At 35.7% G+C, this 25,537-nt stretch overlaps 1 protein-coding gene across 1 annotated transcript in view; it reads left to right on the top strand.

Annotated features, from left to right (window-relative positions):
* LOC145692444 (kinesin-like protein Klp61F) overlaps positions 1 to 25,537 on the top strand; it is a 273,603-nt gene that overhangs the window by 199,263 nt on the left and 48,803 nt on the right. The window contains exons 9-10 of the mRNA XM_081767753.1: positions 19,437 to 19,708; positions 21,226 to 21,365. Of these exons, the coding sequence (XP_081623879.1) occupies positions 19,437 to 19,708; positions 21,226 to 21,365 (412 nt within the window). The remainder of the gene's footprint in view (positions 1 to 19,436; positions 19,709 to 21,225; positions 21,366 to 25,537) is intronic.

Here is a 25,537-nt window from a genome sequence, read left to right as displayed (position 1 = left end):
AATACTGACTCTTTACACCTTCTTTTTCATAATGTGCAAGGTTTAGGAAATAAAATTGATCTTCTGGAGGTATTGTTGGAAAGCGACTTCTCAAATGTACAGCTTCTTTGTATATGTGAGCACTGGTTAGATGCAAATATCGTTAATATGGTTAGTTTAAACGATTTTAATATTATTACTCACTACTCTCGTACAATAAAAAGTCGAGGTGGTGTCGCAATTTTTGCTCGCTCTTATATACATGCAACTGAGATTGACGTTCGGAATTTTTGCGTCGAAATGCATTGTGAGGTAGTCGCATCAAAACTTCAAGAGTTAAATATTTGTATTGTGTGTATCTATAGGACCCCTTCTGGTGATTTAGGAATTTTCTTTAAAAATTTTGAAAAACTTCTAGCGAACTTACGTAGAAAATTTAGTAGTGTAGTTATCTGTGGGGATATAAACATAGATTGGTTAAAGAATTCAACTGATAAATCTAAGTTTCAAGATATGTTAAATTTATATGAACTACAAACTATTATTAACGTACCTACTCGTCAAGGAAAGACAGCTATCGACCAAATTATTATTCCAAAAAATAATCTTAAATGTTTGTTTGAAGTTACTGATCTTGGATTTTCTGATCATGAAGCCATTTATTGTAGAATACCTACCGAGAGAATAGTGAAGGGAAGTCCGAAACCGATAACGAGAACAACCAGATTATTTTCAACGGAAAATATAAATTATTTTTATTTTCTATTATCTCGTGAATCTTGGAATCCCTTGTACGACTTACCTAGTGCTAATGACAAATTCAATTTTGTTGATGTTTTCTTACATAATTTTAACATAGCATTTCCATTACAGTTACGGAAAGATCTTAATAACATGAAAAAGTGGGTCACGCAAGGAATAAAAGTTTCAAAGCAAAAGCTTATATATTATCATAAACTTAAGAAAACCTGTGTTAATTTACCAGCTAAAGTTATTTCCCATATAAAAACATACAAAAGAATATATCAGAATGTTATTCGAACAGCCAAAAGAATCCACAATGACACTATAATACACGGATATAAAAACAAAATGAAAGGTGCGTGGAACGTAATAAACAATTCATCAAAGACTGTTCCAATGCGTGAAATATCACAAGTTAATTATGGAAATAATTCTTTTGCTGATCCTGTTGCCATTACTGAAGTCTTTAATCAGTATTTTCTTAATACGAATTTACCACCTGGAAAGTTGGATCTCGCTGTAGAGTCAAATATTCCATGCAACAAACATAGTATGTATGTAACTCCGGTAACTGAAGAAGAATTGTTGGACTGTATCAAAAGGCTTTGTAGTACCCGTTCTGCAGGTATAGATGAAGTCCCATCCCTAATTATAAAAAAGAGTGCGCATTTAATAGTGAAACAACTATGCTTTCTTGTAAATGTATCATTTGAATCAGGCGTTTTCCCCGACAGATTGAAGACTGCAAAAGTTATACCTTTGCACAAAAAAGGAAATACTTATGATGTTCAAAACTATAGGCCTGTTTCTATTTTGTCTGTTTTCTCGAAGATTTTTGAATCACTAATGTTATCGCGCTTGAGAAATTTTATATCCCGCCATAACCTAATCTCCTCTTCTCAACATGGTTTCCAAAAAAACAAATCAATTGATACAGCGTTGTTTAACTTTATTAAAGAGGTTTCTACAGTACTTGATAAGGGAAAATATGCAGTAGGTTTATTTGTTGATTTCTCCAAGGCATTCGACAGTGTTCAACATTCTCTTCTACTGGCAAAACTCCAGAAATATGGTATTAGGGGTGTAGTACATGAATGGTTTCGCTCGTACCTGACAAACAGAAAACAAGTAGTAAAAATACAAAAAATAATTAACAATAAACAAGTCACATTTTCATCCACAACTGCTACTATCTCTGCTGGTGTTCCTCAAGGCTCAATTCTTGGGCCAATTCTTTTTTTATTTTACATAAATGATCTTGTTCAATATATGTATCCCCAACATATTGTACTATATGCTGACGATGTAAATGTCATAGTAACAGCGGACAATACACTTGAACTAGAAAGTAAATTAAAACAAACTGTGGAGCGTTTGATAAAATGGACATCTCAGAATCAACTGCTGATAAATGCAAAGAAAACAAAAGCACTAAATTTTCATTACTCATGTACACCTCGAACAGTACCACCCATTGTGATAAATTCAACTGATGTAGACTATTCAAAATCCACTAAATTTTTAGGTGTAACAATAAGCAATAGGCTTACATGGGATGCACATATTACTGAGCTAAACAGCAAATTAAGTCGTATCTGTTTTGTCATTTATAGACTACGTGGTTCAGTGTCAAAAGAAACTTTGCTGTTATTGTACTATGGTAAGTTTCAATCATTGTTAAATTACGGAATAATTTTCTGGGGAGCCTCCTATTCCAGTGTTACTACTTTCCGTCTACAGAAAAAGGCAATAAGATCTATTTTTAATCTATCACCATGGTCCTCATGCAAAAGGGTCTTTCAGTCAAATAAAATTTTAACTGTGCCTTGTCTGTACATATACAAAAGTATCATATATGTAAAGAGAAATGAAAGTAGTTTTCTTCATGTTGACGATGTACATTCATACAACACACGACAAAAGAATAACATATTCACAGCATACCAAAACTATGCGTGCACCAAAAGAAGTGTTCTTCCTATGTCCGCTAAGTTGTTTAATAAGCTCCCAAGTTATTTGAAGAATATCAAAAACATACGAAATTTCAAAAATGAACTATTTAATTTTTTGTGTAACAAAATGTATTATCATATTAATGAATACTTGGGTGATAGTTTGTAAAATAATGTAAATCAATTATATTGAAATGTCTTATTATTATTTGACAAGTCCTATGTACTGGTCTCTGACCAATAATGTACGACATGGATGAATAAACAATGAATGAATGAATGAATTGCCACTTCGCTTTCTGTAGCACTATTGTTTGTAGTAAGGATGCCTAACTTCAATTACCGCGTATGAACATAGAATTGTTCGCGTAAATTCAAACCTGCGGTTCAACTCCTGCGAATCTAAATTTAATATGGAATTAGTAGTTTCAATTAAAATTAAATAAATTTCCGTTATTTTTTCTTATTATTCAATACTCTAATTTCTGTGTCATGTTGAGCTCCTTGGTTATATAGTTAGTATGGACATGTGAGACACGTGTTCCATTGTCGTGGGATCCCATGTAACTACTAGGTTCGCATCTCATGTAGCATCGATGCTTGCTGGAAGAAGACGTTCAACAAACGCTAAATCTATCAACCAACAATCACATAAGTAATCTCTTAAAATTTTTATTAGTTTCTTTTTTGTGTGGATGGATTCTTTAACCGTCAGCTATTCCGGATACTCCATAGAAAGCCATTCAAGGGACTAAAGTTTGTACAAGCGTCTAATAATAATAATAAAGTATGGGAACTTCTTTCGTTAAAGCTCAGAACTCCACATTAAATTTAGACCCAAGGGAGTTGAATCGCAGTTTGAGTTTATAGGGTAAGTTAGTTGTTCATACGCACCAACTAGAATTTGGCAACCATAGCCAGAAGTATAGTCCAGTGCAAAGAAAGCAAAGTGGAATTTATTACGTGACTCAAATAAAAAGAAAAACAATGAAGTTTAATGTATATATCTTACTTAATTAATGTTTCCAAGAGTTGTGTGATTTGTGAGCGTGTACAACGTTCCTGTGACCTTTCGTGTTAATTTATGACCTGTTTATTCTGACACCAACCAATAAAACTCTTTATTCTTTGAAATATCGTGAGAAAAGTTCGTCAATTTGAGTAGTCTGTTCTTAACTTCTTATTTTTAAATATTCAGTTTTTTAAATATATATATATATATATATATATATATATATATATATATATATATATATATATATATATAATTATCAGAACATAGAATTCATACCACGCTGTGTATATACTTTTGTGTAAGTATATGTAAATTCATAAATATTTCGGCTGCAAGTGTTAACCTTAGTATGACCTCATCTTAATGTAGTACTTTGGGGGTGTAAAAGTGGGTAATGAAGATTTTAAAGTTTTCATTGTTAAAATGTTAACCCAGATAAGCGCTGTCCGGTGAAATTTATGAATACCATTGTTGGGCAACTACTTTATGCAACCAAATTTAATGGATTGCTTGTAGACACATATCTTACCCCTAATTTAATCCAATATTGGCCATCTGGGTTATCCCTCCCCTTGGTCTAGTGGCTAGCGCGCACGCCTTTGATGCATAGGATCTCGGGTTTCACGCCTGGTGGAAAATCCTTGAAATTTAAACTATTACAGTGGTTCAGATTCACCTTCAACTGACGTTCACGTCATATAGCTTCGGTGCCGAAAGAGACGCTAAACGAATTCAACCAACCAAGCTCATCTACAGGGTGCCCAGAAAGTCCTCTTACACTTTCACTTATTTCATTCCTACTTTAATAATTCTTATGTGTGATTAAACATTCGTATGTGCGTTTCCATTATCCCTGCAGAGGTTGATACGCCATCATGTCCTACTCATCCGCTTTAGCAGCTGCGGTATGACATGCTGGAAGGCTTTAAGTACACTTGCCCGCAAAGCATCATTGTCCACGTACTGCTTCTTCCTGACGTTGAAACATCCCGTTTTACGGTCATAACAGTCAAAATAAAATAATTTATAACAAACCGTTTTCTTTGGTTATGTTAGCTAAAAAAAAAAAATTTTCAGTTCAAGCATGCGCAACAAATTTTATCAAAAGATCCCAAATTCTTGTTAAGTGGCTAATCAAAATGAAAGACGACTCGACGTTATTAACTTACTTTAAATGGAAAAAGAAAAAAAAATAAATCTTACATATGCTTGACTCTATGAGCAGTATTCGAAATTATAAAATTGAGATTTGGTCGTGATTGTTTATTTGTGCCAATCAGTCAACAGTTACATTTTAATTAACAAGAGCAACAGAATAAAGTCTGTTAAATATTTGCCTACATCGCAGTGCATTCAAACAATTACGATATTATGTTATTACATTGGCTTAACTTCAACCTTGTATCGATTTTCACATTTCCATATCTATACAATATATATATATATATTCAGTTCGTGATCACTTAAAAAAAAATATAACAGTCCATATGCTCTAAGTATTCACTCAACGAAATGACATTATCATTACTGAAATTATTACTAAATAGACGTTCATTATTCATAACCCTGTCCATATTACTGAAATTAGGCAACAACATAAGCCTACACGACTGCTACTACATTATCATTGCACTCTAGCACAAGTAAGTAGCATGTATCAATCGTACATAATATATCTACAAAAAAAAACTTCTACTATTGATGAAATGATATATTTACAAATGAGAAAAAAAAAAACAAAATGCTCTACTTCTACTTCTCTACGCCAGGGTTTACGCAATATTTAAAGTGGAACGTCATTATGTTCACAATATCATGTCATTAATTTTCAAGAGCCATGGACACATAACATAATTCAGAATTGTGTTTAAGATCGACAAATTGAATAAATCTAAATACGTATTTACTTGTCAGTAACGTTGAACATCAGTTAACCACGTTGACTTTCGATGAGGCAAATATGTAAGAAATCCCGTAACGTGTGACTGGCACCATTAAACTGAATATATGCCCAAGACAGAGTCTTGCACGGAAGCATATTCGAACAGAATTTTAAATATATCTGAAATCTGCATAGATCAAGTATGCACTTTCATATCATGAAACATCGATGGACGAAATCATTTCAAAATATAATTCCTTAACTTACATAAAACCCTAACCTACGCAATTTGAAATACATGAGAGAAAAAAATATATCGCGAAACAAAATAACAGGACATTATTCACGGTGAGCACATAAGTTCAATTTACGTAATCTAAGCAAACGATCAAAAACATGTATTTCCCGCAATATCGCAAGACAAAATTAATAGCACATTATTTAACAGTCAGCACACAAGTTCAATCTAACTAACCTAACTAACCTAAACAAGCAATTGAAATATAATTTTCCCGAAACACATCACAAGACCCCACCAAAAGTACATTATCTGGCAGCAAGCACACAATCTGATTTCCTAACCTAACAGTCAAGATAAATGTATATTATCGGACACGTTAAATCTGAATTCTACCTAACCTAAGCACATTATTTAATAAGGTACATTAAAATAACATTTCAGGGCGGAGATATTACTTAATCTAACAATAAAGGAAAACCGTATCAATTCTCACATGGAAAATATTAATATCGAGCGGTGCGCTTAAAGTAAAGTTCACCAACAATTTTCGATGTTGATCACATATTCTTATAATATCATTCTATTGAGTGGTAACGAGATGAGCTGTCTAAACGCGTAACGCCTTTTACTTTAATTACACATATTTATGTCAAAGCACTCCATTTGGTGAATTAGTGAGTCTGTTTATGCTCGGAACAAGAAGGAAATAAGATAAATTGGATAAAGATTACCAAATTGATGGGGTTCCTATAAGACAGTCCCCTCAGTCCTTGTCACCTGGATCCTTGGCTTCACAGGACAGAATAGGTTAACAAACCTATTTATTATACGTTGCAGTCAATCTCCCCGGATAGTGGTTCCACGTCCTATTGAATATGGGACTTGGTCCCAATTTCTGATGAGATGAACTCCAACAAACCTACTTCCTGCACATTACGCTATTACTCGTAAAGGCGGAAGTCACTCGATGGCTTTTTGACCAAAACTTGTTTCCATAAATTTTTACTTCTGTCGGTTCCTTAGTGTTTCTTTTCATGCCCAAGACAGAGTCTTGCACGGAAGCATATTCGAACAGAATTTTAAATATATCTGAAATCTGCATAGATCAAGTATGCACCTTCATATCATGAAACAACGATGGACGAAATCATTTCAAAATATAATTCCTTAACTTACATAAAACCCTAACCTACGCAATTTGAAATACATGAGAGGAAAAAAAATATATCGCGAAACAAAATAATAGGACATTATTCACGGTGAGCACATAAGTTCAATTTACATAACCTAAGCAAACGATCAAAAACATGTATTTCCCGCAATATCGCAAGACAAAATTAATAGCACATTATTTAACAGTCAGCACACAAGTTCAATCTAACTAACCTAAACAAGCAATTGAAATATAATTTTAATCGAAATATATCACAAGGCAGGATAATAGCACATTATTTAATCATCAGCACACAAGTTCAATCTAACTAACCTAACTGACCTAAACAAGCAATTGAAATATAATTTTTCCCGAAATATATATCACGAGGCAGGATAATAGCACATTGTTTAATCATCAGCACACAAGTTTAATCTAACTAACCTAACTAACCTAAACAAGCAATTGAAATATAATTTTTCCCGAAATATATATCACTAGACCCCACAAAAGTACATTATCTGGCAGCAAGCACACAATCTGATTTCCTAACCTAACAGTCAAGATAAATGTATATTATCGGACACGTTAAATCTGAATTCTACCTAACCTAAGCACATTATTTAATAAGGTACACATTAAAATAACATTTCAGGGCGGAGATATTACTTAATCTAACAATAAAGGAAAACCGTATCAATTCTCACATGGAAAATATTAATATCGAGCGGTGCGCTTAAAGTAAAGTTCACCAACAATTTTCGATGTTGATCACATATTCTTATAATATCATTCTATTGAGTGGTAACGAGATGAGCTGTCTAAACGCGTAACGCCTTTTACTTTAATTACACATATTTATGTCAAAGCACTCCATTTGGTGAATTAGTGAGTCTGTTTATGCTCGGAACAAGAAGGAAATAAGATAAATTGGATAAAGATTACCAAATTGATGGGGTTCCTATAAGACAGTCCCCTCAGTCCTTGTCACCTGGATCCTTGGCTTCACAGGACAGAATAGGTTAACAAACCTATTTATTATACGTTGCAGTCAATCTCCCCGGATAGTGGTTCCACGTCCTATTGAATATGGGACTTGGTCCCAATTTCTGATGAGATGAACTCCAACAAACCTACTTCCTGCACATTACGCTATTACTCGTAATGGCGGAAGTCACTCAATGGCTTTTTGACCAAAACTTGTTTCCATAAATTTTTACTTCTGTCGGTTCCTTAGTGTTTCTTTTCCTCCCAAACTAAGTTAGGTTTTCCAATAAGTAATTTATAATAGATTAACGTCCAAAATTTACACTTTTGATTACAAAATTTCTATATTTAAGGAACCGACTTAAGCCATCACTCTTTCTATATTGTAAAACGGCGTTTCACTGCGCCCTCATCATCGCGTCACCAGACCTTAACAATAGCGATTTAATATTGCCTAGTCGACTACGAACAAACAACAAATTTATATTATTTCTGTTATTATACAAAACCCTAAATAAATAAGCAATCGTTTTACCTCTTAAATAATATCTCCCGAGTATTAGAATTACTCCTGTAATAAAAGTGTTACAATTCACTTAGTTAGTTCTTGCAGTTAGTTAATATCACTATGACAACCATCGTTTCCGCTCTGTAATGGTCATCGCCATCTTGGCGATGTTAGCTTTACGTGTATAGCGATTCGTAGGCCCTCTTGTGGCCGTAATCGGAATAATCGCTATGCTCTTAACAAAAGAATGACAAAAAGCAACAGCGGAAAATGACCTGATCAGTAAAATTGTCTTATGATCGAAGTTTCGGATTGATATTATTATGAGGTAAAGTAAATTAAGGCAAATTGAAGTAGAGTAAAATATAAATCAAATTTTCAATATATCTAGCTATAACCTAAATGGAATTATTACAGTAACGCGAAGACATTGTAGAAAGAAAATAATTCGAAATTTTGTGATAAACTATTGGTGTGTTTACGTGTGTTTTGCGAATAGCATATAAAACTAATAACCCTTTTGTACAAATTAACATCAAAACGAAACTTTGGAGGCACTCGGGTGCAGTATTAAAATACACGAACCAACTTTAACGCTGCATAAGCAACCGGTAAACATTTCAATACGGGTAAACATTACAATCCGGGAGCCAATTCAGATAGAATGTAACGACCATCAATCGGTCTGTTACATTTTTCCCGGCGGCTTTAGAAAAAATTTTTTTTTTTTTTAACTACTTAAAACATCAACATTATATTTTTCTCTTTTTTTTTATTTTTATTTTTTTTATTTTTTTATTTATTTTTTTTTCAATTTTTTTTTTATATATATATATGACTACTTAAAGTCTTTTAACAACTCTTCTCTCTTCTCTGGAGAGCAATTGAACAATTTTACATTCGATAGATTTTGAGTTGGCACTTCTCTCCCCTCCAAATCTTTTAAATAAACTGAGTTGTGATGCACTCGAGTCGCAACAAAAGGCCCTGTGAATACAGGCATATACTTATGCGTGATCTTTTTAAACGCATCCGATTGAAAATGGGTTTTAACCATAACCAAATCCATTTCCTTAATTTCAATCACATTATTTTGCGACTTTCGTTTTCTTTTTGATAACAAACGGGGTTCCACCTGAATATGCCGTTTAGAATTTTCTACTGTTTTCAATTCAGAAGGCCATGGAAATTTTTCTCGAAATCTATCAGCAGCCGAAAAAGAAATGAACACCTCAGCAGGCGTACATCCAATGGTGCTATTATAAGAATAGTTTAACAGATCTTGTGCCGTCTTTAGCACTGTTTTCCACTTAGTGTGGTTATGGCTGCACAATAATCGAATAATTCGATTGAGTTCCCGGTGCGAACGTTCAACGACGCCATTCCCAGAAGGGTTGTATGGCGAGACCAAAATATGCTGAATTTGGTGATCCTTACAGTAATTCTTCCACGTGTTCGAGAGGAACTGTGGGCCCTGGTCGGATATGATAGAATTTGGGTAAGGGAAGAGATAGAAATATTCCTTTTCTAGAGTACGAACAATCTCAGCAGCTGTGGCAGTCCTCAACGGTAAATAACATAGAAACCGTGAATAGACATCAACAATTGAGAGGATGTAGTAGAATCCATAACTACATGGCAATTTTCCCACGAGATCTATGCATAATTTGATATGTGGCTTATCTGCTTCAATATGTAGTTCCTCACGAGCTATTATTCTATTGGAGAACTTCGTTCGGGCACACAACTCACAATTATTGATGAACTTTTGGAACGTACGTTTTTGTCCTTTCCAGAAAAACAATTCTTGAACTAATTTCAAACATTTACTAACGCCAAAATGCCCCGTTTCATGAACCTTCCTAATCGTCCTCCCAATCAATAACTCTGGGATCACTAGCAGCCAACGTTTCGTTTTTGAATTTTGAATATAAACCAAATTGTTCACTAGCCGAATTCGAGAATCGGTACTGTCTGACATTTTCGCTTTTAATTCGTTACAGTACCTATCATCCTCTTGCATTTGCATTAACTCATCTACAGTGAACCACGTACTCTCATCATAACAAACAAAATTAACAAAATTAACAGAATTAACATGGTATTCTTCAGGTTCGGCAGGGAGTTCCGGAGTATTTCGACTCAATATGTCGGCTATTTTATTGTCAACTCCCTTAATGTGCTCGAACCGAAGATCGAACCTCTGTAACTTCAGCAAAATTTTTGTGGTTCGGGGATCTAGGTTCTGTAACGTGAAAGCGTATGTCACTGCGCTGTTGTCACAATGAACCGTGACTTTTCTACCCAAAATATAGTATGAGAAATGCTCGCACAGAAACAATACTGCCAGCAATTCCAATTGGAAGATCGAATAGGAAACCTCATATAACTTTAATTTTCTACTTGCGTAGCCGATAACGAGAAGTTCTCCAGTATCATCATACTGAGCCAGATAGCCAGCCAAATTTTCTAGTGACGCATCCGAAAATAAATGAAACGGCTGATCGAAATTGGGTTGACTGAGCGCGGGAGGCTCACTCAACAATTCTCTCAACTGTTGAAATCTATTCAACAATTCCTCAGTTAGACAATATTTCTTGTCTTTCTTCAACAAATCGAAAAATGGCGCTGTTAAGGCCGCAAACTGAGGAATGAATTTCCTTCGCCAAGAAAGAATGCCCAAGAAGGATCTAAGTTTCTTCTTGGTTTTCGGTATCGGAAAGTACTTTATCGCTTCGTTATGTTTGGGATTCGGCTTTAATTCCTTTCCATTCACAATGTGTCCCAAAAACAAAATTTCAAACTTGATGAACTGACATTTCTTGAAATTTAGCGCAAAATTTCCAAAGGTTAGAATTTCAAAGAGTTGTTCTAAATGGATAAAATGCTCATCGAAAGTAGAACTAAAGCACATTAAGTCGTCAAGATAGACTACAACAAAATGTCTAGTATCTAATCCAAAATATGAGTTCATCACATTTTGGAAGATACTAGGACTCGACTTTAGACCCATTGGAAGGACACATAATACATATTGTCGACCTAAATATATAAAGCTTGTGGATGCAAAGGAATCTGGATGCAATCGAATACCATAATATCCCATTGTCGCATCCATGGAGCTAAAAATTTTAGCTCCAGAGATGCGAGTAAGAATTTCGTTAATGGGTTCGACCTGTATCTTAGGACTTACGACCTTTGAGTTCAGTAATCTCAGGTCGATTACAGGCCTAACACCCCCTGAGGATTTTCGCACGCAATGAATTGGGTTGCGATAACTGCTGGGATGTTCTTTAGCTATCCCCAACCTTATCCACTTCTTCAATTCTTCCTCAAACTCCTTTTGCATAGCTTGAGGGATCGGATAGATCTTTCCGACCACAGGTTCTTGATCTGTCAATTCTATTTTATAAGGTTCGCATCGAATGGGTTTGGGATATTCGCAAAATAAGTGCTTGAATTTAAGGAGCAAATTTTCTAATTTCAATTTTGTATCCTCATCTAAATCATCACGACTTTTAATATGTTCTTTAATTTCTAATTCCGAAATCTCACCATAATCCTTAAATTGTTCGCTAGAAAAAGAAAGAATTTGGTTAGGTTTACATGATTCAGAGTTAGTATCTAAATGAACAAGAAGTATCTTTGGATAGGAGATATCCAAAGTTACTTCTTCGTCGTTATTATTTTTCAAGATTAACTTTTTGTTATGGCTATCCAACGTAACTTGAAACTTAGCGAAAAATGGCGAGCCCAATAACAGTCCAGCTTTCATGTCTTTCACGACAAAGACTGGAACATTAAAAAGATTATCTTGTATATTTAGAGTCAATTCAAGCAATCCCTTCACAGGAAAATTATCTTTACCTGCAAACGCAGTCAAATGTACACTGGGCACTGGTTTAAGCTTCGCTGAACGGAAAGAATTTTGAAGGTTTTGCCAAATATTATAATTGAGGAGGTTCAACTCTGTTCCAGTGTCCAGGATACAGTTAATTTGCATCTTTCCCACTTTACAATCTATAGAAGGGGAAGGAAATATCTCGAAATCTTGTTTGGACATATTCCCTTCTTCCTCTTTTAACACAAAATAAGTTAGTAATTTTAAGGAAGACTCACTTTCAATCGACACGTTTTCTTTTTCAAAAGAATAAAGTTTACTAACATTTTGTTTTGGGGAGAGAAGTTGGTTGGAGCAGCCGTCGTCTCCCCTCAGTGACGACTGCTCAACATGTTTTCCGAAACAACAACCGGATTTGTCGGTTCCGCAGTCACCGAAGGATACGGTGGACGTAAAGCGGAAGTGACAGTAGTCACAACAGGTAAGCTTTGGGGAAACGAGGAAGTTATCATCGTGACCGAAGGACCTGGCATCATAACCGGTTTCATGTTATTAAAATTATACATTCCCGGTACCGTGTAGGGTACTGGTACACCCCCATACATCGGAACCGGCTGGATACCGTTCATGGGTCTAAAATTATTATTTCTATTCTTTTCCCATGCCTGTTTCTGATTTCGGTTTCTTTTCCAGCTATTACGGGATGATCTCCCGTTGAAATTTTGAGGTTTGTTTCCAAATTGAAAATTTGAGCTATTTTCTCTTACACTACCTTCATTGCAGATCGGCTCCGTTTGCACTGCATTGTCGGTTCGATTAGTGTTATTAGGTAAAAAGAATGTTTTTCTAACCTGTGGTTTCCTAGGTGGAAATTTCGAACTACCCTGATTTCCTAAGGAAGGAGTTGGACTACATTCTAACTCAGCTATTCGTAGCATCAGGTCTTGCACTGTGCTGACTGAACCTAACTTCAAAATTTTTGCTTCTTCCTCAGGAAGGCAATCTAAAATCAGATCCTTCAACTCCTGATCTGAAGGTGAAGTTACTATCGAATTATATCTTTCGACAATATGCCGCACAAACCCTAGCAAGGAAGAATGTTTCGATTTGTCATATCGTAGCGAGTAGAGGTGGCGCTTCTGTGCCCTCTCTAATCGCTCCGATATGTATTGCAGTTTGAAAAGCCGCAAAAAGTCAGGGAAAGATTTTATCTGCGAAGCAACACTATGATACCAGATCTTTGCAGATTTCTCTAAAACTCGTCCCACTATATACATTCGATCCCTATCCGTGAGAACATACATGTTCATTGTATGTAAAAGGTCATTTAGGAAGATTTTTGCCATTCCCTGGGTCAATTGCCCATCAAATTTTGGGAAATGATGCAATTCCTTCAGATAGGTTCCTGCACTTCTTTTATACGAAGGACTGTTGTCATCTTTTCTATATTCACAATCTAATTTAGGTATACCCTCGGTTTCATGATTATTAATAACAAGATCTAACGGAGGACACCGCTCAGTGCATGTTTCACAACGCGATTCTTTCTTTCTTTGTCTCATTTTCTTATGTTTGTGTGGGGGTTTATTCCTAATTTCTTCCACATCGGACGAGGAGGACATCTCAGTCATATTTATAATTTCTTTAAATCGACTTTCATCTAATTTTGGAACTGAAGGTTCCCTATCATCTTGATGACCTCGGTTACTAGCCGTCAAATTCTCTTCAAGAGGAAAGTTTTCATTATTTACATTTATATCACCCGACTCGAGTATTTTTTCGAAGTATCGGTGTTCCGCTCACATCGTTCCCGATTTTGACGATATGCGTCCACCATGTCACGTTCTAACATCTTTATCATATTCACGGTATGTTCGTTTACATCCCGGAATTTCCTATAGTCATCAATTTGTCGCTCTTTGACACCTTTCAATTCAGATTCAAATTTGGAAGTTATATTCCCGAATTGGGTTGTCAACACTGACACTTCTTTAGTAGTAGCTTCTAATTTACAATTCACATTTTCATTAAATTCACTAACATCTACAGTTACTTTATCTAAATCTAACCTAAGACTAGTCATATCCTGTTTTACATTATTTACTTCCATCATACAACTATCGCGTACATTTTCTACGGTTTGTCCTAAATTAGTTTTTGTCTCATCAATTTCCATTCTTAACTTAGATATTTCGGTTTTTAATTCCCCTTTTACTGACACAAAAGATTCTTTCAAGGACGAAATTTCACTACTCATCTTATTTAATTCAGTTTTCATTTCTGCCTTTAAATCATTTTTGTTAACGGTCATCTGATTAATCAGTTCTACTCTTACTGCTGAAACCTCAGACTTTAATTCCTTCCGTACCTCAGAAACTTCAGACTTTAGTTCCTTAATTATGTCCACTAACTTATCTAGAAGCGGACCTCCACCAATTTCAATTTCTGGAGCAACTTTCTTTGGGTTTTGTGTACGTCTCACTTCTTCCCCGTCTGACTCTACAGATTGTTTACCTACACAAATTGCACAATACCAATTTTCCTCTGAGTGTCTCAACACTTCTTGTTCCTTTTCCGGTATGTTTAAACAATTCATATGGTACCATTTGTCACAACTCTCGCAACAAATTGCAATCGCGTTCTCAACACTATTTGCACCATTACAACAACTATATTCTTCAGTCTCATGCATTATATCTGTTTCACTCATTTTACATCATATTAATTGGGTCACGCGTTTAGCAACTCATCATCGTTATCTCCACTCATTATTTAACTTTCATCTCGGTTAGCACACAAAACAGAATACTCTATCAAGTAAACAAATATCCCGAAGCTGAAGTCACCAATTTATAACACATCAGCTTCACATATTAACACAAATTATCAAATAAACAAAAATCCTAAAGCTGAGGTCGCCAATTTGAAACATCCCGTTTTACGGTCATAACAGTCAAAATAAAATAATTTATAACAAACCGTTTTCTTTGGTTATGTTAGCTAAAAAAAAAAAATTTTCAGTTCAAGCATGCGCAACAAATTTTATCAAAAGATCCCAAATTCTTGTTAAGTGGCTAATCAAAACGAAAGACGACTCGACGTTATTAACTTACTTTAAATGGAAAAAGAAAAAAAAATAAATCTTACATATGCTTGACTCTATGAGCAGTATTCGAAATTATAAAATTGAGATTTGGTCGTGATTGTTTATTTGTGCCAATCAGTCAACAGTTACATTTTAATTAACAAGAGCAACAGAATAAAGTCTGTTAAATATTTGCCTACATCGCAGTGCATTCAAACAATTACGATATTATGTTATTACATTGGCTTAACTTCAACCTTGTATCGATTTTCACATTTCCATATCTATACAATATATATATATATATTCAGTTCGTGATCACTTAAAAAAAAAATATAACAGTCCATATGCTCTAAGTATTCACTCAACGAAATGACATTATCATTACTGAAATTATTACTAAATAGACGTTCATTATTCATAACCCTGTCCATATTACTGAAATTAGGCAACAACATAAGCCTACACGACTGCTACTACATTATCATTGCACTCTAGCACAAGTAAGTAGCATGTATCAATCGTACATAATATATCTACAAAAAAAAACTTCTACTATTGATGAAATGATATATTTACAAATGAGAAAAAAAAAAAAAACAAAATGCTCTACTTCTACTTCTCTACGCCAGGGTTTACGCAATATTTAAAGTTGAACGTCATTATGTTCACAATATCATGTCATTAATTTTCAAGAGCCATGGACACATAACATAATTCAGAATTGTGTTTAAGATCGACAAATTGAATAAATCTAAATACGTATTTACTTGTCAGTAACGTTGAACATCAGTTAACCACGTTGACTTTCGATGAGGCAAATATGTAAGAAATCCCGTAACGTGTGACTGGCACCATTAAACTGAATATATGCCCAAGACAGAGTCTTGCACGGAAGCATATTCGAACAGAATTTTAAATATATCTGAAATCTGCATAGATCAAGTATGCACTTTCATATCATGAAACATCGATGGACGAAATCATTTCAAAATATAATTCCTTAACTTACATAAAACCCTAACCTACGCAATTTGAAATACATGAGAGAAAAAAATATATCGCGAAACAAAATAACAGGACATTATTCACGGTGAGCACATAAGTTCAATTTACGTAATCTAAGCAAACGATCAAAAACATGTATTTCCCGCAATATCGCAAGACAAAATTAATAGCACATTATTTAACAGTCAGCACACAAGTTCAATCTAACTAACCTAACTAACCTAAACAAGCAATTGAAATATAATTTTCCCGAAACACATCACAAGACCCCACCAAAAGTACATTATCTGGCAGCAAGCACACAATCTGATTTCCTAACCTAACAGTCAAGATAAATGTATATTATCGGACACGTTAAATCTGAATTCTACCTAACCTAAGCACATTATTTAATAAGGTACACATTAAAATAACATTTCAGGGCGGAGATATTACTTAATCTAACAATAAAGGAAAACCGTATCAATTCTCACATGGAAAATATTAATATCGAGCGGTGCGCTTAAAGTAAAGTTCACCAACAATTTTCGATGTTGATCACATATTCTTATAATATCATTCTATTGAGTGGTAACGAGATGAGCTGTCTAAACGCGTAACGCCTTTTACTTTAATTACACATATTTATGTCAAAGCACTCCATTTGGTGAATTAGTGAGTCTGTTTATGCTCGGAACAAGAAGGAAATAAGATAAATTGGATAAAGATTACCAAATTGATGGGGTTCCTATAAGACAGTCCCCTCAGTCCTTGTCACCTGGATCCTTGGCTTCACAGGACAGAATAGGTTAACAAACCTATTTATTATACGTTGCAGTCAATCTCCCCGGATAGTGGTTCCACGTCCTATTGAATATGGGACTTGGTCCCAATTTCTGATGAGATGAACTCCAACAAACCTACTTCCTGCACATTACGCTATTACTCGTAATGGCGGAAGTCACTCGATGGCTTTTTGACCAAAACTTGTTTCCATAAATTTTTACTTCTGTCGGTTCCTTAGTGTTTCTTTTCCTCCCAAACTAAGTTAGGTTTTCCAATAAGTAATTTATAATAGATTAACGTCCAAAATTTACACTTTTGATTACAAAATTTCTATATTTAAGGAACCGACTTAAGCCATCACTCTTTCTATATTGTAAAACGGCGTTTCACTGCGCCCTCATCATCGCGTCACCAGACCTTAACAATAGCGATTTAATATTGCCTAGTCGACTACGAACAAACAACAAATTTATATTATTTCTGTTATTATACAAAACCCTAAATAAATAAGCAATCGTTTTACCTCTTAAATAATATCTCCCGAGTATTAGAATTACTCCTGTAATAAAAGTGTTACAATTCACTTAGTTAGTTCTTGCAGTTAGTTAATATCACTATGACAACCATCGTTTCCGCTCTGTAATGGTCATCGCCATCTTGGCGATGTTAGCTTTACGTGTATAGCGATTCGTAGGCCCTCTTGTGGCCGTAATCGGAATAATCGCTATGCTCTTAACAAAAGAATGACAAAAAGCAACAGCGGAAAATGACCTGATCAGTAAAATTGTCTTATGATCGAAGTTTCGGATTGATATTATTATGAGGTAAAGTAAATTAAGGCAAATTGAAGTAGAGTAAAATATAAATCAAATTTTCAATATATCTAGCTATAACCTAAATGGAATTATTACAGTAACGCGAAGACATTGTAGAAAGAAAATAATTCGAAATTTTGTGATAAACTATTGGTGTGTTTACGTGTGTTTTGCGAATAGCATATAAAACTAATAACCCTTTTGTACAAATTAACATCAAAACGAAACTTTGGAGGCACTCGGGTGCAGTATTAAAATACACGAACCAACTTTAACGCTGCATAAGCAACCGGTAAACATTTCAATACGGGTAAACATTACAATCCGGGAGCCAATTCAGATAGAATGTAACGACCATCAATCGGTCTGTTACAACGTGTGAGTTGATACCTCACAAGGCATTGTCTGATATCGTAAGGTTCGGTTTTCGATGAGGACAAGGTGCTGGTCAGTTTGGGATCAATTCTGATGTGCGCAGAATTGTTCTAAATTTCTTGATAAATCTGAGTTTTTCTTTGCCCATATGAAGACGTTCTTATCCCGCGAACTCTATATAGATAGCACGTTGAATAGAGAAAAGAACGCACTTCCGAGCAGGAATGATCGGGAAGGCCCAGATCATGCATGCTTCCCGCTGGTAGTTTGTCATCGTCAGTTAGTTCATTAATGACCATTGGCCGGAATGTGTTCAGCCCTAAGTCCATTTTTATGTGGAGCTGCATTGTACTCCTTGCAATTACACGTTCTGCAGAACGCTTTCTGGCCGACTTACAGGGTGAACACATCACTGACGCATTAACTTCTGCACATATTTCCTTTCAGGTTAATGAATGACTAGAACGAGGGACATCCAAAACACTTCCCAGGTGAAGAATTCTCCCACATTATCAGAGTCTGACGACTTAGTGATTTCTTACCGAACTATTCATGGACCCACATACTTGCCACTAAATGCTCCGCCAAAGTGAAGCCACTGGTATCAGTCATTGTTGTTCACCAAATGCGGAAAGGAGAGACAATGAACTAGTCAACGTACAAACTTTATTATCTTCCCTCCGCGGGCAGTCACGTGGCAGTTCACTGAGGAGCACTGTTGTTATATCAATGATGAGGGTGGGAGATCAGATCTTAAATATCTTGACGTTTTATGTTGTTACATGCATTGTTCAGATGTAAAGGGGCTTTCTAGCCACTCTGTACTAGATGATAGTTCCTACTGTGCAATTGTAAAATACTCATGACTTATCTTTCTTCTTCTTTACCGCTTAAAAATATATCCTATCATCTTCAGCAAGCGTATTTTCAGCCAGAATAATGAAGAAATTACATATTTTCTTGTGCAGAGAGCATACTCCCAATCAATTGTGGTGACAAAAAGAATTGGTCGCATAATTAACAAGTAGTATTTTGTTTCCTCATGAAGGTTTCTTCACATGATGACCATATTCTTTGTTATTGTAGGAGCTTTGTCAAGAATTGAACATACGACTCGAGAAGACCACTGATGAACTTGTTGGTGCCCATCGTTGTCTGGAGGATACCAAGAATAAGTTGAAAGACACCAAGAATACTCTAAAAAAGACTGTTCAGGAAAGAGACGAACAGGAACACTTGGTGGAGAAACATATGGAAACAGAGGAGAAGCTAGGAAATCAGGCGAGGAAATTGCTTTCAGTGGCAGATTTAGCAACAGATGATACGAATAAACTTCACGAGAAACTCGACAGAAAAAGGTAATATGTAACTTTTTTTCCTCCTTCATTCACATATCTGTCCGGTAGAATTACTAACCAATAAGAAATTGCCAGTAATGCGGTAATTCTTGGATTTGTATTCTTTTGTTATATTGACAAAGTCCCGTAAGCCACAACATAAAATATGCTGTACGTAGCAGCATGTGTACTCTTCACGTGATATAAGATGAGAGAAGAATGGAGTTGTATCAGTGTGAATGAAATTGCTGTTTTGAATTTAGCTTGCTGAGTTATTTTCAGTTATTGTGCTAGAAATATCAGAGTATTGTTGAGAGGATTCATGAAAGCGTTATTTCATTGTATGCTAAAATTGTAAACATTTATTCTTCCCAGTGTGTGAATTGATAGGGATGCCAGGAATTTCCCCTGACAAGAAAGAAAGAAATGCTTCCTCGAAGAAGAAAGATTTCATCCCTGAAAGGGATAATCTCCCCCCTCTTGTCTAGAATTTTTCGAATGTTCATGAGGATAGAAACAGGGATCAACTTCTGTTTTGTAGGGAAATTGCATTACAGTTAGCAACAAATCTTGTTAAGGGGAGTGATTTATCAAAACTTGGTTATATATTTTACCTGTCCGTGTGTCCATCCGTGAGAGGAAAAAGTTCGTGGACTACTTGATGGATCACCACCAAATTTAGTCAGTGTGTAGGGGATCAAAAGTTAGGAATCGAGTTTGCTTCCAGAGGCAATATTCAAACCAGAAATCATAGAAATAAAACGCTACAGGATTTTACGTTGATCACTATAGAGCAAAAACAGTGATAAACATCGAGAAGTGGTTTTCTGCAATCGATTAAGCAGAATACATTTCTTCTATATCATTTACTCTCTACTAAAACTGCAAACGATGAAACGATAGAACTTCATTACAGCTTTCTGTTTCAATATTTTAATTAATTAATTAATTAATGTTTTAAGGATAGGTACCATCTTTCTTTAAACCTCTATTCAAAAATTTCAGATATAAACCACTTTCGGCTTTAACATTGATCACCATAGAATAGAAACCATAATAAATAGTGAGAAATGGTTTCCTGTGGCAGAAAATCGACCACTTTTGGTTTCAACATTGATTTCTGTAGAGGAAAACGGTGACTTTCTGCACTCAGTCTAAGCGACCGAGGATTATATTTCGTCTTCACTTAAATATGTCTGCAACAACTGAAAATGGTAGAAATTACCATCACTCCCGTTTTCAATATCGTGGAAATATCACACCATACAAACCACTCCTTCACGTAGTATACACGTCTCACTGTAATTTGATTTAGTAGAATAGTATCACATATTAAATTGCAGATCAACGGAATTACTACTTAGCAGTTGTTTTTTGCCAAAACAGTCATGAAAGTACTCTTGTAATGTCGTATATACATACTTTTAAGTTAATAAGAAGCTGAAGCAAAAATCTAATGCATGTCTACCTATCAACAATTAGTACAGATTGATTCATTTTTTAAGTACTCTTATGTATTTTTCTTATTGTTCATACAGATCTGTGGAGAGTACAAATGAACAAATAAGCCAACACTTCCGAAGGACATTTAATCAGGAGTTGGTGAGAATGCAGGAGAGCTTATCACACTTCACTCAGGAGCTTGTGCAGTTTTGCACGAATCTTCGAAGTAATCTTGGTAAGTTTTAAAGTCAACCTAGACCATCAACTTCATTTTCGCAAAAACAGATCCCGGGTTGTATATAATTGTTTTCATGTGCCTACATTTATTTTACTTTCGATACAAGACCTTGAAATGTCTTGTCCGTAAACAGCTATAATTTTCAGCAGAGCTGTTTTATTTATGGTGTGAATATCATTGAAGTTTGGAAAAATGAAAATGGCATTTTTTATTTTAACGTTCCAGAGTTATGCTAAACGAGATGGATGATTAATGAAACTGATATTTTTTTCTCACCAGAATTCGAACCCGAAATCACATGCACAATAAAGGCGCATGCGCATGCGTGGGGAAGGCATGTTGAAGTTCGGGAATTAGTTAAGTATTTTTCAAAGCATGTCCATGAGTTTGTTTATATCATCATATGAGAACCAAAGGGACGTAACTCCAAGAATTGAATGTTTGTTTGCTTGGATTATGAACGTAATTCTGAAAACCCACTTGGTGTTATTTGAATGTTATTGAAGTTGACTTCGTCATTGACTTGTCTGCCATGCAATAATGTGTTTACTAACTTTTCCCCCCTCTCTTCTGTAAACCTACGAAAATGAAGTTACGTTCCTCTGGTTCTCAGACGAGATATAGTACGAATATAAAATATAAGCTCCCTCGAGGCTGTTATGGTTCGTGTTTTTTGTGTGAGAAACACAGGTTCGATTCCGGTAGAAGCTCATATGGTGTGCGTTCCATCTTGAGCTTTACATCCACGTCTCATATAGTCTCATAGCTGAAAGGGACGTTAGATTTCTAACCAACCTATCATTGTAAAATTTGTTTCAGTATTTTCTTTTCGATGACGACGTGTACATAAATTCTTAATCAACTGACCTAACCACATTCCGATGGCTGCTTCTGATTAACACTTCCTTACAGCAATTACGACCGTATTTGTGAAATATCCTCCTCAGACCTGAAGGCGAATTTTGGTATTTTGGTAGCTGGAGCTACCGTTGGCTATGAATTCATTGCTTAACACTGATGCTAAGAAACCTCCCCAGGTCCGAATGGCATCTCACCTAACCTTGAACGAATCGTAGGCAACTCGAAAGATTTCAACAAAATATTTGTAGGTGGTAGGACGTTATCGAGATGGCAGAACACCAGCTTGAAAAATGCTCTTGCAAATCGAGGTAAGTTGTCAATTATAGATGTGTTCGTTAATTTCTTCTGAAAGACAAAAGTACGTGGTGTGATTGGAAAGTTTTAAGACAGTTGGCAACAGTGTTCAGAAGGAGTAGATATAATCCTCCGTTAGCATGGAAGCGGTGGCTTGGTGTGTCCTTGAGATATCTTGATTCAGTACGACGTAGCAACCAGTTGAGTGCGGGCATGTGTGTGTCTCTTGGCAGATTTTTAAGTGCGCAAAATGGATGGAAAATTGGAACAACGTGTTCTTGTGTGAAATTTTGTTTTAAAACTGGGAAATCTGCTTCGGAGACTTACGAACTGTTAAAAACAGCTTTTGAAGACGAATGTTTGAGCCGGTCAAACGTGTTTTATCTGGTTTCACAGATTCAAGATGGCCGGCCTCCAACATCAAGAACTAACGAAAACATTGGGAAAGTTGGCGATTTAGTGCGCTCGAACCGTAGACTTACAATTAGGGAGATGACTGAAGATTTGAATTTAAGTTTCTGTGCGTTTCAGTCAACTTAAATTGATAATTTGAACATGTGTCGAGTGTCCGCGAAATTCATTCCAAAAGTGTTGTCACACGAGCAGAAACAACAGAGACTTGAAGTGTCCCAAGAACTGTTGAATCTAGCCGAAATGGACTCAGATTTCTTGAATCGGGTAATAACAGGTGATGAATCATGGGTTTATGGGTATGACCCAGAAACAAAGGCCCAATCTTCTCAATGGAAGAACCCAGATTCACCAAGACCAAAGAAAGAGCGACAAAGTCGGTCGAATGTGAAGACAATGTTGGTGTTTTTTCCGATTCTAAGAATATCGTGCATTATGAATTTGCCCCTAGGGGGCAGACAGTCAACCAGGATTACTACAAAAGTGTCCTTCAGCGTCTGCGCGAAAATGTGCGGCGGAAAAGGCCTGCCCTCTGGAAAGAAAAGAATATGATTCCACCACTGTGCGTTCTCGATCCAGGAATTTTTGGCCAAATTCAACATTCCTGTGCTTCCGCAACCCCCGTATTCCCCAGATTTGGCCCCGGCCGACTTCTTTCCTAAATTAAAATTGTCATTAAAAGGCAAGAGATTTGACTCAATTGAGGACATTCAAGCAAATACGGAGAGAGTGCTTCACACCATCACGGAAAATAATTTTCAGGAATGCTTCCAGAAGTGGAAACACCGTTGGAATCGGTGTGTTCATTCAGCAGGGGGACTACTTTGAAGGAGACCCATCACAGTAGCCTGGAAGTACTGCCATTTTTAAATTACAAGCCCAGTCTTAAAACTTTCCAATCACACCTCGTATTACTACCATTTATTAGATTGTTGCTAGAACAGGGTTGCCACAAAATTTTTAAAATCATTTTTCATGACTTCCCAGCTGTTTTGTACTATTTTCCATAACCGCTAGATTTTTTTTTTTAACGGCCTCCACCATCTCCATAGCCGCCCAACGGCCACCTTATTTATTTTCTTTCTTTTATACACTTTACAAAATATATTTACATGCATATAACATTTATATATAATATGTTATGTGTGAGAGAAAGAAAACGATCACTGTGCAGTCTAAATGATTCGTTAAGTATGTGTTTTAACATGCGTTTTAAGAATAACAATGATTTACTTTTCTGGATACAATAAGTTTTGTGTGAGAACAAGAAAAATTCTTGTCAAATGCTCACTATGAAGTCTAAATGATTTGTTGTGTGTTAACAAGTGATTTGTTATGAATAATAACAATGGTTCACTTTTTCCCTTCATTCTCCAACCGTAGGACTTTCCCTGCAACTGCTTCCTCTTCTATCTGGGCTTTCGTCCTAATGACCTCTCTCTCTTCTGCAGTTTCTGTAGTTCCTTTGCAATCCTAAGTTTGTCATTTTTCTCTTTCTTCTCCTCTGTCTTCTGCTTTCGTGCCCCTTCCAAAAAACTTTCATACCTCTGTCTTGCAGCTCGAACAGACCCAACATTTTACTTGTAATGGTTACATGTTCTCTTCCACCGTGAAACTAGATGGCCTCTTACACAGTTCTCTGTGCTGTGATACTGCACTCACTCTGATTCTCAACCATGAAGTCTTTGTTGATAACGAAAATCCAGACTCCACAGATGCATTACCATGCGAAACAATCAACACTAGCTTTACAACTTGCCACAGTTCAGCATACTTTTTATTCTGAAGAATACGTACATAGAAATAATCTAATGGCTGTGGTTTATTAGCATGGTCTTCGAATATGCTCTTCAAAGAACCGTTTGCCTCAAAACATAGTTGAAAATATTGATGCTTTGCCTTCTCTGCAACACTTCCACTTATTCTGTTTAAACTGAAGAGTCTCTTAAGAACATTTGCTCTATTATTTCTTCTGTCATCACTGGCTTGTTCGTATGTTGTAATTTCAAGAAGACATATTATTGTCACACAAACAAAAACTATGTACTACTATCATTACTAAGGTACCCACTTAGTCTGTGAAAAAGTATTAAAACAGCAAAATAATTTAAAACATGCATCTTCATACAATTTTCCATGACTTTCATCCCTTTTGACCTTGTTTCCATGACTTTCCCTGACTTTCCAGGTCTGTGGCAACCCTGTAGAAGTAAGTGACATCCAGGTGAGATGCCATTCGGACCTGGGGAGATTTCCTCGCATCAGTGTTGAGCAATGAATTCATAGTCAGTGGTATCCAGCTACCAAAATTCACCTTCAGGTCTGAGGAGGATACAATACCAGGACACAGGATATTTTACACCCTAGGTATCACGAATCTCAAGTGGTATAGTGCTTATATATGATGGATATGGTCCCTGATTCTGTACTGGATCATTCATAATTTACAACATTTTTTCCGTGTTCCCCTTTCGGGTTTATCCTGTTTTCTTTCACTTTTTATTCCACCAAACTTTCCGTCCTTATTCATTTGCATTAGCATTCATCCGCCTTAGTCCATAGGTGTTAAGTGTGAGACGCTAAGAAAAATGTATGGTAGTGTT

This window comes from Thermobia domestica, chromosome 1 (genome assembly GCF_964235325.1).
Source record: "Thermobia domestica chromosome 1, izTheDome1.hap1.1, whole genome shotgun sequence".
NCBI lineage: Eukaryota > Metazoa > Arthropoda > Insecta > Zygentoma > Lepismatidae > Thermobia > Thermobia domestica.
This window is presented reverse-complemented; position numbering and strand designations above follow the sequence as displayed.